Source organism: Salvelinus fontinalis, chromosome 8 (genome assembly GCF_029448725.1).
Source record: "Salvelinus fontinalis isolate EN_2023a chromosome 8, ASM2944872v1, whole genome shotgun sequence".
Lineage (NCBI taxonomy): Eukaryota > Metazoa > Chordata > Actinopteri > Salmoniformes > Salmonidae > Salvelinus > Salvelinus fontinalis.
The window spans coordinates 47,441,303-47,460,939 of record NC_074672.1 but is presented as its reverse complement, the minus strand read 5'-3'; the positions used below and the strand labels follow the sequence as shown (position 1 = coordinate 47,460,939).

General features: G+C 40.8%; 1 protein-coding gene across 1 annotated transcript in view; it reads left to right on the top strand.

Moving 5' to 3' along the window:
• Positions 1-19,637, top strand: part of magixa (MAGI family member, X-linked a) — a 147,556-nt gene that overhangs the window by 18,252 nt on the left and 109,667 nt on the right. Inside the window, exon 2 of the mRNA XM_055932723.1 lies at positions 17,608-17,897. Within this exon, the coding sequence (XP_055788698.1) occupies positions 17,618-17,897 (280 nt within the window). The 5' untranslated portion in view covers positions 17,608-17,617. The remainder of the gene's footprint in view (positions 1-17,607; positions 17,898-19,637) is intronic.

Genomic DNA, 19,637 nt, shown 5'->3' with positions numbered 1-19,637 from the left:
AGACTCTGTTACATACCTGATGAAGGTGTAGAATAGACTCTGTTACATACCTGGTGAAGGTGTAGACCCTGTAGAATAGACTCTGTTACATACCTGATGAAGGTGTAGAATAGACTCTGTTACATACCTGATGAAGGTGTAGAATAGACTCTGTTACATACCTGATGAAGGTGTAGAACAGACGCTGTTACATACCTGATGAAGGTGTAGAATAGACTCTGTTACATACCTGATGAAGGTGTAGACCCTGTATAATAGACTCTGTTACATACCTGATGAATGTGTAGAATAGACTCTGTTACATACCTGATGAAGGTGTAGAATAGACATTGTTAAATACCTGATGAAGGTGTAGACCCTGTAGAATAGACTCTGTTACATACCTGATGAAGGTGTAGAACAGACACTGTTACATACCTGATGAAGGTGTAGACCCTGTAGAATAGACTCCGTTACATACCTGATGAAGGTGTAGACCCTGTAGAATAGACTCTGTTACATACCTGATGAAGGTGTAGAATAGACTCTGTTACATACCTGATGAAGGTGTAGAATAGACTCTGTTACATACCTGATGAAGGTGTAGAATAGACTCTGTTACATACCTGATGAAGGTGTAGACCCTGTAGAATAGACACTGTTACATACTTGATGAAGGTGTAGAATAGACACTGTTACATACCTGATGAAGGTGTAGAATAGACTCTGTTACATACCTGATGAAGGTGTAGACCCTGTAGAATAGACTCTGTTACATACCTGATGAAGGTGTAGAATAGACACTGTTACATACCTGATGAAGGTGTAGAATAGACACTGTTACATACCTGATGAAGGTGTAGAATAGACTCTGTTACATACCTGATGAAGGTGTAGAATAGACACTGTTACATACCTGATGAAGGTGTATACCCTGTAGAATAGACACTGTTACATACCTGATGAAGGTGTAGACCCTGTAGAATAGACTCTGTTACATACCTGATGAAGGTGTAGAATAGACACTGTTACATACCTGATGAAGGTGTAGAATAGACACTGTTACATACCTGATGAAGGTGTAGAATAGACTCTGTTACATACCTGATGAAGGTGTAGAATAGACTCTGTTACATACCTGATGAAGGTGTAGAATAGACTCTGTTACATACCTGATGAAGGTGTAGAATAGACTATGTTACATACCTGATGAAGGTCTAGACCCTGTAGAATAGACTCTGTTACATACCTGATGAAGGTGTAGACCCTGTAGAATAGACTCTGTTACATACCCGATGAAGGTGTAGACCCTGTAGAATAGACTCTGTTACATACCTGATGAAGGTATAGACCCTGTAGAATAGACACTGTTACATACCCGATGAAGGTGTAGACCCTGTAGAATAGACTCTGTTACATACCTGATGAAGGTGTAGAATAGACTCTGTTACATACCTGATGAAGGTGTAGAATAGACACTGTTACATACCTGATGAAGGTGTAGACCCTGTAGAATAGACTCTGTTACATACCTGATGAAGGTGTAGAATAGACACTGTTACATACCTGATGAAGGTGTAGAATAGACTCTGTTACATACCTGATGAAGGTGTAGACCCTGTAGAATAGACTCTGTTACATACCTGATGAAGGTGTAGAATAGACTCTGTTACATACCTGATGAAGGTGTAGAATAGACACTGTTACATACCTGATGAAGGTGTAGAATAGACTCTGTTACATACCTGATGAAGGTGTAGACCCTGTAGAATAGACTCTGTTACATACCTGATGAAGGTGTAGAATAGACTCTGTTACATACCTGATGAAGGTGTAGAATAGACACTGTTACATACCTGATGAAGGTGTAGACCCTGTAGAATAGAGACTGTTACATACCTGATGAAGGTGTAGAATAGACTCTGTTACATACCTGATGAAGGTGTAGAATAGACTCTGTTACATACCTGGTGAAGGTGTAGACCCTGTAGAATAGACTCTGTTACATACCTGATGAAGGTGTAGAATAGACTCTGTTACATACCTGATGAAGGTGTAGAATAGACTCTGTTACATACCTGATGAAGGTGTAGAACAGACGCTGTTACATACCTGATGAAGGTGTAGAATAGACTCTGTTACATACCTGATGAAGGTGTAGACCCTGTATAATAGACTCTGTTACATACCTGATGAATGTGTAGAATAGACTCTGTTACATACCTGATGAAGGTGTAGAATAGACTCTGTTACATACCTGATGAAGGTGTAGACCCTGTAGAATAGACTCTGTTACATACCTGATGAAAGTGTAGAATAGACACTGTTACATACCTGATGAAGGTGTAGAATAGACACTGTTACATACCTGATGAAGGTGTAGAATAGACACTGTTACATACCTGATGAAGGTGTAGAACAGACGCTGTTACATACCTGATGAAGGTGTAGAATAGACGCTGTTACATACCTGATGAAGGTGTAGAATAGACACTGTTACATACCTGATGAAGGTGTAGAATAGACTCTGTTACATACCTGATGAAGGTGTAGAATAGACACTGTTACATACCTGATGAAGGTGTAGACCCTGTAGAATAGACTCTGTTACATACCTGATGAAGGTGTAGAACAGACACTGTTACATACCTGATGAAGGTGTAGACCCTGTAGAATAGACTCCGTTACATACCTGATGAAGGTGTAGACCCTGTAGAATAGACTCTGTTACATACCTGATGAAGGTGTAGAATAGACTCTGTTACATACCTGATGAAGGTGTAGAATAGACTCTGTTACATACCTGATGAAGGTGTAGAATAGACTCTGTTACATACCTGATGAAGGTGTAGACCCTGTAGAATAGACACTGTTACATAACTGATGAAGGTGTAGAATAGACTCTGTTACATACCTGATGAAGGTGTAGAATAGACTCTGTTACATACCTGATGAACGTGTAGAATAGACCCTGTTACATACCTGATGAAGGTGTAGAATAGACTCTGTTACATACCCGATGAAGGTGTAGAATAGACTCTGTTACATACCTGATGAAGGTGTAGACCCTGTAGAATAGACTCTGTTACATACCTGATGAAGGTGTAGAATAGACTCTGTTACATACCTGATGAAGGTGTAGAATAGACACTGTTACATACCTGATGAAGGTGTAGACCCTGTATAATAGACTCTGTTACATACCTGATGAAGGTGTAGAATAGACTCTGTTACATACCTGATGAAGGTGTAGAATAGACATTGTTAAATACCTGATGAAGGTGTAGACCCTGTAGAATAGACTCTGTTACATACCTGATGAAGGTGTAGAACAGACACTGTTACATACCTGATGAAGGTGTAGACCCTGTAGAATAGACTCCGTTACATACCTGATGAAGGTGTAGACCCTGTAGAATAGACTCTGTTACATACCTGATGAAGGTGTAGAATAGACTCTGTTACATACCTGATGAAGGTGTAGAATAGACTCTGTTACATACCTGATGAAGGTGTAGAATAGACACTGTTACATACCTGATGAAGGTGTAGAATAGACACTGTTACATACCTGATGAAGGTGTAGAATAGACTCTGTTACATACCTGATGAAGGTGTAGAATAGACACTGTTACATACCTGATGAAGGTGTAGAATAGACTCTGTTACATACCTGATGAAGGTGTAGACCCTGTAGAATAGACTCTGTTACATACCTGATGAAGGTGTAGAATAGACTCTGTTACATACCTGATGAAGGTGTAGAATAGACACTGTTACATACCTGATGAAGGTGTAGACCCTGTATAATAGACTCTGTTACATACCTGATGAAGGTGTAGAATAGACTCTGTTACATACCTGATGAAGGTGTAGAATAGACATTGTTAAATACCTGATGAAGGTGTAGACCCTGTAGAATAGACTCTGTTACATACCTGATGAAGGTGTAGAACAGACACTGTTACATACCTGATGAAGGTGTAGACCCTGTAGAATAGACTCCGTTACATACCTGATGAAGGTGTAGACCCTGTAGAATAGACTCTGTTACATACCTGATGAAGGTGTAGAATAGACTCTGTTACATACCTGATGAAGGTGTAGAATAGACTCTGTTACATACCTGATGAAGGTGTAGAATAGACACTGTTACATACTTGATGAAGGTGTAGAATAGACACTGTTACATACCTGATGAAGGTGTAGAATAGACTCTGTTACATACCTGATGAAGGTGTAGACCCTGTAGAATAGACTCTGTTACATACCTGATGAAGGTGTAGAATAGACACTGTTACATACCTGATGAAGGTGTAGAATAGACTCTGTTACATACCTGATGAAGGTGTAGAATAGACACTGTTACATACCTGATGAAGGTGTAGAATAGACTCTGTTACATACCTGATGAAGGTGTAGAATAGACACTGTTACATACCTGATGAAGGTGTATACCCTGTAGAATAGACACTGTTACATACCTGATGAAGGTGTAGACCCTGTAGAATAGACTCTGTTACATACCTGATGAAGGTGTAGAATAGACACTGTTACATACCTGATGAAGGTGTAGAATAGACTATGTTACATACCCGATGAAGGTGTAGAATAGACACTGTTACATACCTGATGAAGGTGTAGAATAGACTCTGTTACATACCTGATGAAGGTGTAGAATAGACTCTGTTAAATACCTGATGAAGGTGTAGAATAGACACTGTTACATACCTGATGAAGGTGTAGAATAGACACTGTTACATACCTGATGAAGGTGTAGAATAGACTCTGTTACATACCTGATGAAGGTGTAGAATAGACACTGTTACATACCTGATGAAGGTGTAGAATAGACACTGTTACATACCTGATGAAGGTGTAGAATAGACTCTGTTACATACCTGATGAAGGTGTAGAATAGACACTGTTACATACCTGATGAAGGTGTAGAATAGACACTGTTACATACCTGATGAAGGTGTAGAATAGACTCTGTTACATACCTGATGAAGGTGTAGAATAGACTCTGTTACATACCTGATGAAGGTGTAGAATAGACTCTGTTACATACCTGATGAAGGTGTAGAATAGACATTGTTAAATACCTGATGAAGGTGTAGACCCTGTAGAATAGACTCTGTTACATACCTGATGAAGGTGTAGAACAGACACTGTTACATACCTGATGAAGGTGTAGACCCTGTAGAATAGACTCCGTTACATACCTGATGAAGGTGTAGACCCTGTAGAATAGACTCTGTTACATACCTGATGAAGGTGTAGAATAGACTCTGTTACATACCTGATGAAGGTGTAGAATAGACTCTGTTACATACCTGATGAAGGTGTAGAATAGACACTGTTACATACTTGATGAAGGTGTAGAATAGACACTGTTACATACCTGATGAAGGTGTAGAATAGACTCTGTTACATACCTGATGAAGGTGTAGACCCTGTAGAATAGACTCTGTTACATACCTGATGAAGGTGTAGAATAGACACTGTTACATACCTGATGAAGGTGTAGAATAGACTCTGTTACATACCTGATGAAGGTGTAGAATAGACACTGTTACATACCTGATGAAGGTGTAGAATAGACTCTGTTACATACCTGATGAAGGTGTAGAATAGACACTGTTACATACCTGATGAAGGTGTATACCCTGTAGAATAGACACTGTTACATACCTGATGAAGGTGTAGACCCTGTAGAATAGACTCTGTTACATACCTGATGAAGGTGTAGAATAGACACTGTTACATACCTGATGAAGGTGTAGAATAGACTATGTTACATACCCGATGAAGGTGTAGAATAGACACTGTTACATACCTGATGAAGGTGTAGAATAGACTCTGTTACATACCTGATGAAGGTGTAGAATAGACTCTGTTAAATACCTGATGAAGGTGTAGAATAGACACTGTTACATACCTGATGAAGGTGTAGAATAGACACTGTTACATACCTGATGAAGGTGTAGAATAGACTCTGTTACATACCTGATGAAGGTGTAGAATAGACACTGTTACATACCTGATGAAGGTGTAGAATAGACACTGTTACATACCTGATGAAGGTGTAGAATAGACTCTGTTACATACCTGATGAAGGTGTAGAATAGACACTGTTACATACCTGATGAAGGTGTAGAATAGACACTGTTACATACCTGATGAAGGTGTAGAATAGACTCTGTTACATACCTGATGAAGGTGTAGAATAGACTCTGTTACATACCTGATGAAGGTGTAGAATAGACTCTGTTACATACCTGATGAAGGTGTAGAATAGACTATGTTACATACCTGATGAAGGTCTAGACCCTGTAGAATAGACTCTGTTACATACCTGATGAAGGTGTAGACCCTGTAGAATAGACTCTGTTACATACCTGATGAAGGTGTAGACCCTGTAGAATAGACTCTGTTACATACCTGATGAAGGTATAGACCCTGTAGAATAGACACTGTTACATACCCGATGAAGGTGTAGAATAGACACTGTTACATACCTGATGAAGGTGTAGAATAGACACTGTTACATACCTGATGAAGGTGTAGAATAGACTCTGTTACATACCTGATGAAGGTGTAGAATAGACTCTGTTACATACCTGATGAAGGTGTAGAATAGACACTGTTACATACCTGATGAAGGTGTAGAATAGACACTGTTACATACCTGATGAAGGTGTAGAATAGACTCTGTTACATACCTGATGAAGGTGTAGAATAGACTCTGTTACATACCTGATGAAGGTGTAGAATAGACACTGTTACATACCTGATGAAGGTGTAGAATAGACTCTGTTACATACCTGATGAAGGTGTAGAATAGACACTGTTACATACCTGATGAAGGTGTAGAATAGACACTGTTACATACCTGATGAAGGTGTAGAATAGACTCTGTTACATACCTGATGAAGGTGTAGAATAGACTCTGTTACATACCTGATGAAGGTGTAGAATAGACTCTGTTACATACCTGATGAAGGTGTAGAATAGACATTGTTAAATACCTGATGAAGGTGTAGACCCTGTAGAATAGACTCTGTTACATACCTGATGAAGGTGTAGAACAGACACTGTTACATACCTGATGAAGGTGTAGACCCTGTAGAATAGACTCCGTTACATACCTGATGAAGGTGTAGACCCTGTAGAATAGACTCTGTTACATACCTGATGAAGGTGTAGAATAGACTCTGTTACATACCTGATGAAGGTGTAGAATAGACTCTGTTACATACCTGATGAAGGTGTAGAATAGACACTGTTACATACTTGATGAAGGTGTAGAATAGACACTGTTACATACCTGATGAAGGTGTAGAATAGACTCTGTTACATACCTGATGAAGGTGTAGACCCTGTAGAATAGACTCTGTTACATACCTGATGAAGGTGTAGAATAGACACTGTTACATACCTGATGAAGGTGTAGAATAGACTCTGTTACATACCTGATGAAGGTGTAGAATAGACACTGTTACATACCTGATGAAGGTGTAGAATAGACTCTGTTACATACCTGATGAAGGTGTAGAATAGACACTGTTACATACCTGATGAAGGTGTATACCCTGTAGAATAGACACTGTTACATACCTGATGAAGGTGTAGACCCTGTAGAATAGACTCTGTTACATACCTGATGAAGGTGTAGAATAGACACTGTTACATACCTGATGAAGGTGTAGAATAGACTATGTTACATACCCGATGAAGGTGTAGAATAGACACTGTTACATACCTGATGAAGGTGTAGAATAGACTCTGTTACATACCTGATGAAGGTGTAGAATAGACTCTGTTAAATACCTGATGAAGGTGTAGAATAGACACTGTTACATACCTGATGAAGGTGTAGAATAGACACTGTTACATACCTGATGAAGGTGTAGAATAGACTCTGTTACATACCTGATGAAGGTGTAGAATAGACACTGTTACATACCTGATGAAGGTGTAGAATAGACACTGTTACATACCTGATGAAGGTGTAGAATAGACTCTGTTACATACCTGATGAAGGTGTAGAATAGACACTGTTACATACCTGATGAAGGTGTAGAATAGACACTGTTACATACCTGATGAAGGTGTAGAATAGACTCTGTTACATACCTGATGAAGGTGTAGAATAGACTCTGTTACATACCTGATGAAGGTGTAGAATAGACTCTGTTACATACCTGATGAAGGTGTAGAATAGACTATGTTACATACCTGATGAAGGTCTAGACCCTGTAGAATAGACTCTGTTACATACCTGATGAAGGTGTAGACCCTGTAGAATAGACTCTGTTACATACCTGATGAAGGTGTAGACCCTGTAGAATAGACTCTGTTACATACCTGATGAAGGTATAGACCCTGTAGAATAGACACTGTTACATACCCGATGAAGGTGTAGACCCTGTAGAATAGACTCTGTTACATACCTGATGAAGGTGTAGAATAGACTCTGTTACATACCTGATGAAGGTGTAGAATAGACACTGTTACATACCTGATGAAGGTGTAGACCCTGTAGAATAGACTCTGTTACATACCTGATGAAGGTGTAGAATAGACTCTGTTACATACCTGATGAAGGTGTAGAATAGACTCTGTTACATACCTGATGAAGGTGTATAATAGACACTGTTACATACCTGATGAAGGTGTAGACCCTGTAGAATAGACTCTGTTACATACCTGATGAAGGTCTAGACCCTGTAGAATAGATAGACTCTGTTACATACCTGATGAAGGTGTAGACCCTGTAGAATAAACTCTGTTACATACCTGATGAAGGTGTAGAATAGACTCTGTTACATACCTGATGAAGGTGTAGAATAGACACTGTTACATACCTGATGAAGGTGTAGAATAGACTCTGTTACATACCTGATGAAGGTGTAGACCCTGTAGAATAGACTCTGTTACATACCTGATGAAGGTGTAGAATAGACTCTGTTACATACCTGATGAAGGTGTAGAATAGACACTGTTACATACCTGATGAAGGTGTAGACCCTGTAGAATAGAGACTGTTACATACCTGATGAAGGTGTAGAATAGACTCTGTTACATACCTGATGAAGGTGTAGAATAGACTCTGTTACATACCTGGTGAAGGTGTAGACCCTGTAGAATAGACTCTGTTACATACCTGATGAAGGTGTAGAATAGACTCTGTTACATACCTGATGAAGGTGTAGAATAGACTCTGTTACATACCTGATGAAGGTGTAGAACAGACGCTGTTACATACCTGATGAAGGTGTAGAATAGACTCTGTTACATACCTGATGAAGGTGTAGACCCTGTATAATAGACTCTGTTACATACCTGATGAATGTGTAGAATAGACTCTGTTACATACCTGATGAAGGTGTAGAATAGACATTGTTAAATACCTGATGAAGGTGTAGACCCTGTAGAATAGACTCTGTTACATACCTGATGAAGGTGTAGAACAGACACTGTTACATACCTGATGAAGGTGTAGACCCTGTAGAATAGACTCCGTTACATACCTGATGAAGGTGTAGACCCTGTAGAATAGACTCTGTTACATACCTGATGAAGGTGTAGAATAGACTCTGTTACATACCTGATGAAGGTGTAGAATAGACTCTGTTACATACCTGATGAAGGTGTAGAATAGACTCTGTTACATACCTGATGAAGGTGTAGACCCTGTAGAATAGACACTGTTACATACTTGATGAAGGTGTAGAATAGACACTGTTACATACCTGATGAAGGTGTAGAATAGACTCTGTTACATACCTGATGAAGGTGTAGACCCTGTAGAATAGACTCTGTTACATACCTGATGAAGGTGTAGAATAGACACTGTTACATACCTGATGAAGGTGTAGAATAGACACTGTTACATACCTGATGAAGGTGTAGAATAGACTCTGTTACATACCTGATGAAGGTGTAGAATAGACACTGTTACATACCTGATGAAGGTGTATACCCTGTAGAATAGACACTGTTACATACCTGATGAAGGTGTAGACCCTGTAGAATAGACTCTGTTACATACCTGATGAAGGTGTAGAATAGACACTGTTACATACCTGATGAAGGTGTAGAATAGACACTGTTACATACCTGATGAAGGTGTAGAATAGACTCTGTTACATACCTGATGAAGGTCTAGACCCTGTAGAATAGACTATGTTACATACCTGATGAAGGTCTAGACCCTGTAGAATAGACTATGTTACATACCTGATGAAGGTCTAGACCCTGTAGAATAGACTATGTTACATACCTGATGAAGGTCTAGACCCTGTAGAATAGACTCTGTTACATACCTGATGAAGGTGTAGACCCTGTAGAATAGACTCTGTTACATACCCGATGAAGGTGTAGACCCTGTAGAATAGACTCTGTTACATACCTGATGAAGGTATAGACCCTGTAGAATAGACACTGTTACATACCCGATGAAGGTGTAGACCCTGTAGAATAGACTCTGTTACATACCTGATGAAGGTGTAGAATAGACTCTGTTACATACCTGATGAAGGTGTAGAATAGACACTGTTACATACCTGATGAAGGTGTAGACCCTGTAGAATAGACTCTGTTACATACCTGATGAAGGTGTAGAATAGACACTGTTACATACCTGATGAAGGTGTAGAATAGACTCTGTTACATACCTGATGAAGGTGTAGACCCTGTAGAATAGACTCTGTTACATACCTGATGAAGGTGTAGAATAGACTCTGTTACATACCTGATGAAGGTGTAGAATAGACACTGTTACATACCTGATGAAGGTGTAGAATAGACTCTGTTACATACCTGATGAAGGTGTAGACCCTGTAGAATAGACTCTGTTACATACCTGATGAAGGTGTAGAATAGACTCTGTTACATACCTGATGAAGGTGTAGAATAGACACTGTTACATACCTGATGAAGGTGTAGACCCTGTAGAATAGAGACTGTTACATACCTGATGAAGGTGTAGAATAGACTCTGTTACATACCTGATGAAGGTGTAGAATAGACTCTGTTACATACCTGGTGAAGGTGTAGACCCTGTAGAATAGACTCTGTTACATACCTGATGAAGGTGTCGAATAGACTCTGTTACATACCTGATGAAGGTGTAGAATAGACTCTGTTACATACCTGATGAAGGTGTAGAACAGACGCTGTTACATACCTGATGAAGGTGTAGAATAGACTCTGTTACATACCTGATGAAGGTGTAGACCCTGTATAATAGACTCTGTTACATACCTGATGAATGTGTAGAATAGACTCTGTTACATACCTGATGAAGGTGTAGAATAGACATTGTTAAATACCTGATGAAGGTGTAGACCCTGTAGAATAGACTCTGTTACATACCTGATGAAGGTGTAGAACAGACACTGTTACATACCTGATGAAGGTGTAGACCCTGTAGAATAGACTCCGTTACATACCTGATGAAGGTGTAGACCCTGTAGAATAGACTCTGTTACATACCTGATGAAGGTGTAGAATAGACTCTGTTACATACCTGATGAAGGTGTAGAATAGACTCTGTTACATACCTGATGAAGGTGTAGAATAGACTCTGTTACATACCTGATGAAGGTGTAGACCCTGTAGAATAGACACTGTTACATACTTGATGAAGGTGTAGAATAGACACTGTTACATACCTGATGAAGGTGTAGAATAGACTCTGTTACATACCTGATGAAGGTGTAGACCCTGTAGAATAGACTCTGTTACATACCTGATGAAGGTGTAGAATAGACACTGTTACATACCTGATGAAGGTGTAGAATAGACACTGTTACATACCTGATGAAGGTGTAGAATAGACTCTGTTACATACCTGATGAAGGTGTAGAATAGACACTGTTACATGCCTGATGAAGGTGTATACCCTGTAGAATAGACACTGTTACATACCTGATGAAGGTGTAGACCCTGTAGAATAGACTCTGTTACATACCTGATGAAGGTGTAGAATAGACACTGTTACATACCTGATGAAGGTGTAGAATAGACACTGTTACATACCTGATGAAGGTGTAGAATAGACTCTGTTACATACCTGATGAAGGTGTAGAATAGACTCTGTTACATACCTGATGAAGGTGTAGAATAGACTCTGTTACATACCTGATGAAGGTGTAGAATAGACTCTGTTACATACCTGATGAAGGTGTAGAATAGACTCTGTTACATACCTGATGAAGGTGTAGAATAGACTCTGTTACATACCTGATGAAGGTGTAGAATAGACTCTGTTACATACCTGATGAAGGTCTAGACCCTGTAGAATAGACTCTGTTACATACCTGATGAAGGTGTAGACCCTGTAGAATAGACTCTGTTACATACCCGATGAAGGTGTAGACCCTGTAGAATAGACTCTGTTACATACCTGATGAAGGTATAGACCCTGTAGAATAGACACTGTTACATACCCGATGAAGGTGTAGACCCTGTAGAATAGACTCTGTTACATACCTGATGAAGGTGTAGAATAGACTCTGTTACATACCTGATGAAGGTGTAGAATAGACACTGTTACATACCTGATGAAGGTGTAGACCCTGTAGAATAGACTCTGTTACATACCTGATGAAGGTGTAGAATAGACACTGTTACATACCTGATGAAGGTGTAGAATAGACTCTGTTACATACCTGATGAAGGTGTAGACCCTGTAGAATAGACTCTGTTACATACCTGATGAAGGTGTAGAATAGACTCTGTTACATACCTGATGAAGGTGTAGAATAGACACTGTTACATACCTGATGAAGGTGTAGAATAGACTCTGTTACATACCTGATGAAGGTGTAGACCCTGTAGAATAGACTCTGTTACATACCTGATGAAGGTGTAGAATAGACTCTGTTACATACCTGATGAAGGTGTAGAATAGACACTGTTACATACCTGATGAAGGTGTAGACCCTGTAGAATAGAGACTGTTACATACCTGATGAAGGTGTAGAATAGACTCTGTTACATACCTGATGAAGGTGTAGAATAGACTCTGTTACATACCTGGTGAAGGTGTAGACCCTGTAGAATAGACTCTGTTACATACCTGATGAAGGTGTAGAATAGACTCTGTTACATACCTGATGAAGGTGTAGAATAGACTCTGTTACATACCTGATGAAGGTGTAGAACAGACGCTGTTACATACCTGATGAAGGTGTAGAATAGACTCTGTTACATACCTGATGAAGGTGTAGACCCTGTATAATAGACTCTGTTACATACCTGATGAATGTGTAGAATAGACTCTGTTACATACCTGATGAAGGTGTAGAATAGACATTGTTAAATACCTGATGAAGGTGTAGACCCTGTAGAATAGACTCTGTTACATACCTGATGAAGGTGTAGAACAGACACTGTTACATACCTGATGAAGGTGTAGACCCTGTAGAATAGACTCCGTTACATACCTGATGAAGGTGTAGACCCTGTAGAATAGACTCTGTTACATACCTGATGAAGGTGTAGAATAGACTCTGTTACATACCTGATGAAGGTGTAGAATAGACTCTGTTACATACCTGATGAAGGTGTAGAATAGACTCTGTTACATACCTGATGAAGGTGTAGACCCTGTAGAATAGACACTGTTACATACTTGATGAAGGTGTAGAATAGACACTGTTACATACCTGATGAAGGTGTAGAATAGACTCTGTTACATACCTGATGAAGGTGTAGACCCTGTAGAATAGACTCTGTTACATACCTGATGAAGGTGTAGAATAGACACTGTTACATACCTGATGAAGGTGTATACCCTGTAGAATAGACACTGTTACATACCTGATGAAGGTGTAGACCCTGTAGAATAGACTCTGTTACATACCTGATGAAGGTGTAGAATATACACTTTTACATACCTGATGAAAGTGTAGAATAGACTCTGTTACATACCCGATGAAGGTGTAGAATAGACACTGTTACATACCTGATGAAGGTGTAGAATAGACTCTGTTACATACCTGATGAAGGTGTAGAATAGACTCTGTTAAATACCTGATGAAGGTGTAGAATAGACACTGTTACATACCTGATGAAGGTGTAGAATAGACACTGTTACATACCTGATGAAGGTGTAGAATAGACTCTGTTACATACCTGATGAAGGTGTAGAATAGACACTGTTACATACCTGATGAAGGTGTAGAATAGACACTGTTACATACCTGATGAAGGTGTAGAATAGACTCTGTTACATACCTGATGAAGGTGTAGAATAGACACTGTTACATACCTGATGAAGGTGTAGAATAGACACTGTTACATACCTGATGAAGGTGTAGAATAGACTCTGTTACATACCTGATGAAGGTGTAGAATAGACTCTGTTACATACCTGATGAAGGTGTAGAATAGACTCTGTTACATACATGATGAAGGTGTAGAATAGACACTGTTACTTACCTGATGAAGGTGTAGACCCTGTAGAATAGACTCTGTTACATACCTGATGAAGGTGTAGACCCTGTAGAATAGACTCTGTTACACACCTGATGAAGGTGTAGAATAGACACTGTTACATACCTGATGAAGGTGTAGAATAGACTCCGTTACATACCGGATGAAGGTGTAGAACCTGTAGAATAGACTCTGTTACATACCTGATGAAGGTGTAGAATAGACTCTGTTACATACCTGATGAAGGTGTAGAATAGACACTGTTACATACCTGATGAAGGTGTAGAATAGACACTGTTACATACCTGATGAAGATGTAGAATAGACTCTGTTACATACCTGATGAAGGTGTAGAATAGACACTGTTACATACCTGATGAAGGTGTAGAATAGACTCTGTTACATACCTGATGAAGATGTAGAATAGACTCTGTTACATACCTGATGAAGGTGTAGAATAGACACTGTTACATACCTGATGAAGGTGTAGACCCTGTAGAATAGACTCTGTTACATACCTGATGAAGGTGTAGAATAGACTCTGTTACATACCTGATGAAGGTGTAGAATAGACACTGTTACATACCTGATGAAGGTGTAGACCCTGTAGAATAGACTCTGTTACATACCTGATGAAGGTGTAGAATAGACTCTGTTACATACCTGATGAAGGTGTAGAATAGACTCTGTTACATACCTGATGAAGGTGTAGACCCTGTAGAATAGACTCTGTTACATACCTGATGAAGGTGTAGAATAGACTCTGTTACATACCTGATGAAGGTGTAGACCCTGTAGAATAGACACTGTTACATACCTGATGAAGGTGTAGAATAGACACTGTTACATACCTGATGAAGGTGTAGACCCTGTAGAATAGACTCTGTTACATACCTGATGAAGGTGTAGAATAGACTCTGTTACATACCTGATGAAGGTGTAGAATAGACACTGTTACATACCTGATGAAGGTGTAGACCCTGTAGAATAGACTCTGTTACATACCTGATGAAGGTGTAGAATAGACTCTGTTACATACCTGATGAAGGTGTAGAATAGACTCTGTTACATACCTGATGAAGGTGTAGACCCTGTAGAATAGACTCTGTTACATACCTGATGAAGGTGTAGAATAGACTCTGTTACATACCTGATGAAGGTGTAGACCCTGTAGAATAGACACTGTTACATACCTGATGAAGGTGTAGAATAGACTCTGTTACATACCTGATGAAGTGTAGAATAGACTCTGTTACATACCTGATGAAGGTGTAGACCCTGTAGAATAGACTCTGTTACATACCTGATGAAGGTGTAGAATAGACTCTGTTACATACCTGATGAAGGTGTAGACCCTGTAGAATAGACTCTGTCACTTTAAGACCGGTTTCTATACTTGTATTACTGCAAGCCAGGTACTATAAGGACCGTTTTCATTTTGAAAGGCTGTTTAAAGTAGGATTTCATTTGTTATTTTATGTTTTAAGGATATTGTTCTCAAAACACCTAGGCCTAAACTGTTAGGAACATCCACCTTTCTCTCCCAGGCTATCAGGATTAGGCAGGAATAGGCCTGTTCAGGGTCCTGGTTGGTCAGTGGCAGTTTGTGAACTTTGAACATTTGAGATATGCACACCTTCACCTTTTTTTCTGTGCAGCAGTTTGTTTGTTCACATGTAAGGCCACTCCTTAAGATGGCTGGTTCTCTGACACCACTGCTCTCCTTACGATGGCTGGTTCTCTGACACCACTGCTCTCCTTAGGATGGCTGGTTCTCTGACACCACTGCTCTCCTTAGGATGGCTGGTTCTCTGACACCACTGCTCTCATTAGGCTGGCTGGTTCTCTGACACTACTGCTCTCCTTAGGATGGCTGGTTCTCTGACACCACTGCTCTCCTTAGGATGGCTGGTTCTCTGACACCACTGCTCTCCTTAGGATGGCTGGTTCTCTGACACCACTGCTCTCCTTAGGATGGCTGGTTCTCTGACACCACTGCTCTCCTTAGGATGGCTGGTTCTCTGACACCACTGCTCTCCTTAGGATGGCTGGTTCTCTGACACCACTGCTCTCCTTAGGATGGCTGGTTCTCTGACACTACTGCTCTCCTTAGGATGGCTGGTTCTCTGACACCACTGCTCTCCTTAGGATGGCTGGTTCTCTGACACCACTGCTCTCCTTAGGATGGCTGGTTCTCTGACACCACTGCTCTCCTTAGGATGGCTGGTTCTCTGACACCACTGCTCTCCTTAGGATGGCTGGTTCTCTGACACCACTGCTCTCCTTAGGATGGCTGGTTCTCTGACACCACTGCTCTCATTAGGCTGGCTGGTTCTCTGACACTACTGCTCTCCTTAGGATGACTGGTTCTCTGACACCACTGCTCTCCTTAGGATGACTGGTATCTGACACCACTGCTCTCCTTAGGATGGCTGGTTCTCTGACACCACTGCTCTCCTTAGGATGACTGGGTCTCTGACACCACTGTTCGTTGCCGTCCTCTCCGATCAGAGAGAGAGGCATTCCTGTTGCTAGATGAGTCCACATAGCTGGTCAGGAAGAATAGGGAGATGTAACGTCAGAAAGACTGACCGTTCAGGGTAGGAGTCCTTGACACTGCATAAGCCTAGTCCTGAAGTGACAATCAAAAATAATATGTTTAGTGTGTAATATTCACTTATATAGGGGTTTAGTTCTCCTATGTAAATACTTCATTCCACTTATTCAGTAGCTAGCATACGTTCATTCATATTTAATTCAGTTTGAATATTCCTGTTTGTTTACCAGTTGAGCTCCTGCTGTGCTACGCCCATTTGCTATTCGACATCTATTAAGCCACGTTTACATGTGAATCAAAAAATCGGTTTTTTGTTTGTTGGCATATCCGATTCGAATCTGTTCTTTTTTTCCCCTGCAGTCTGAACGGCCAAAAATCAACATTGTAACATAGTAATTGTTTTGTGTTATAACAGTCTCTGGAAACCTGTGCTGTCTTGTTCCAGGTCGGCCAACCTGTCTAAGGCCACAGCTCTCTGTGCTGTCCTTTGTACGATGTATTGACCATCTCTGTGCTATCTTGTGTCTCTACCAGGTCGGCCACCATGTCTAAGGCCACAGCTCTCTGTGCTGTCCTTTGTACGATGTATTGACCATCTCTGTGCTATCTTGTGTCTCTACCAGGTCTGCCACCATGTCTAAGGCCACAGCGAACAAGCTGCACTGGCGTTCCAAGGTGCAGGAGAGTTTTGTTCCCCTGGGGGGCGGGTCTGGAGAGCTGGGTGTTGCCATCGGGGGCGGCGCTGACTACGGAGAGTTCCCATTCGTCACCGCAGCACCGGGAGGCGGGGCCACGGTGGGTGATGTCATACTGGAGATCGGGGGCACGCCCGTCCTGGGCATGACGCTAGGAGACGTGAGAGGGGTCCTCAACTCATGCCCCCATCCCATACGGATCAAAACTGTCTCCCCAGGTACCGGAATTAACTTTTAAAAAAATCACTTTATAGCTTTCCAGGGCCGTATTCATAAAGTGTCTTTAGGTAGGAGAGCTGATCTAGGATCAGTTTAGCCTTTTAGATCATAATGAATCAGATTACATGGAGAGGGGGGACCTGATCCTAGATCATAATGAATCAGATTACATGGAGGGGAGGGACCTGATCCTAGATCATAATGAATCAGATTACATGGAGGGGAGGGACCCGATCCTAGATCATAATGAATCATATTACATGGAGAGGAGGGACCTGATCCTAGATCATAATGAATCAGATTACATGGAGGGGAGGGACCCGATCCTAGATCATAATGAATCATATTACATGGAGAGGGGGGACCTGATCCTAGATCATAATGAATCAGATTACATGGAGAGGGGGGACCTGATCCTAGATCATAATGAATCAGATTACATACACAGGGGGACCTGATCCTAGATCATAATGAATCAGATTACATGGAGAGGGTGGACCTGATCATAGATCATAATGAATCAGATTAAATGGAGAGGGGGGGACCTGATCCTAGATCATAATGAGTCAGATTACATGGAGAGGGGGGACCTGATCCTAGATCATAATGAATCAGATTACATGGAGAGGGGGGGACCTGATCCTAGATCATAATGAATCAGATTACATGGAGAGGGTGGACCTGATCCTAGATCATAATGAATCAGATTAAATGGAGAGGGGGGGACCTGATCCTAGATCATAATGAATCAGATTACATGGAGAGGGGGGGACCTGATCCTAGATCATAATGAATCAGATTACATGGAGACCGGTGGACCTGATCCTAGATCATAATGAATCAGATTACATGGAGAGGGGGGACGTGATCCTAGATCATAATGAATCAGATTACATGGAGAGGGGGGACCTGATCCTAGACCATAATGAATCAGATTACATGGAGAGGGGGGACCTGATCCTAGATCATAATGAATCAGATTACATGGAGAGGGGGGACCTGATCATAGATCATAATGAATCAGATTACATGGAGAGGGGGGAGCTGATCCTAGATCATAATGAATAAGATTACATGGAGAAGGGTGGACCTGATCCTAGATCATAATGAATCAGATTACATGGAGAGGGGTGGACCTGATCCTAGATCATAATGAATCAGATTACATGGAGAGGGGGGACCTGATCCTAGATCATAATGAATCATATTACATGGAGAGGAGGGACCTGATCCTAGATCATAATGAATCAGATTACATGGAGGGGAGGGACCCGATCCTAGATCATAATGAATCATATTACATGGAGAGGGGGGACCTGATCCTAGATCATAATGAATCAGATTACATGGAGAGGGGGGACCTGATCCTAGATCATAATGAATCAGATTACATACACAGGGGGACCTGATCCTAGATCATAATGAATCAGATTACATGGAGAGGGGGGACCTGATCATAGATCATAATGAATCAGATTAAATGGAGAGGGGGGGACCTGATCCTAGATCATAATGAGTCAGATTACATGGAGAGGGGGGACCTGATCCTAGATCATAATGAATCAGATTACATGGAGAGGGGGGGACCTGATCCTAGATCATAATGAATCAGATTACATGGAGAGGGTGGACCTGATCCTAGATCATAATGAATCAGATTAAATGGAGAGGGGGGGACCTGATCCTAGATCATAATGAATCAGATTACATGGAGAGGGGGGGACCTGATCCTAGATCAT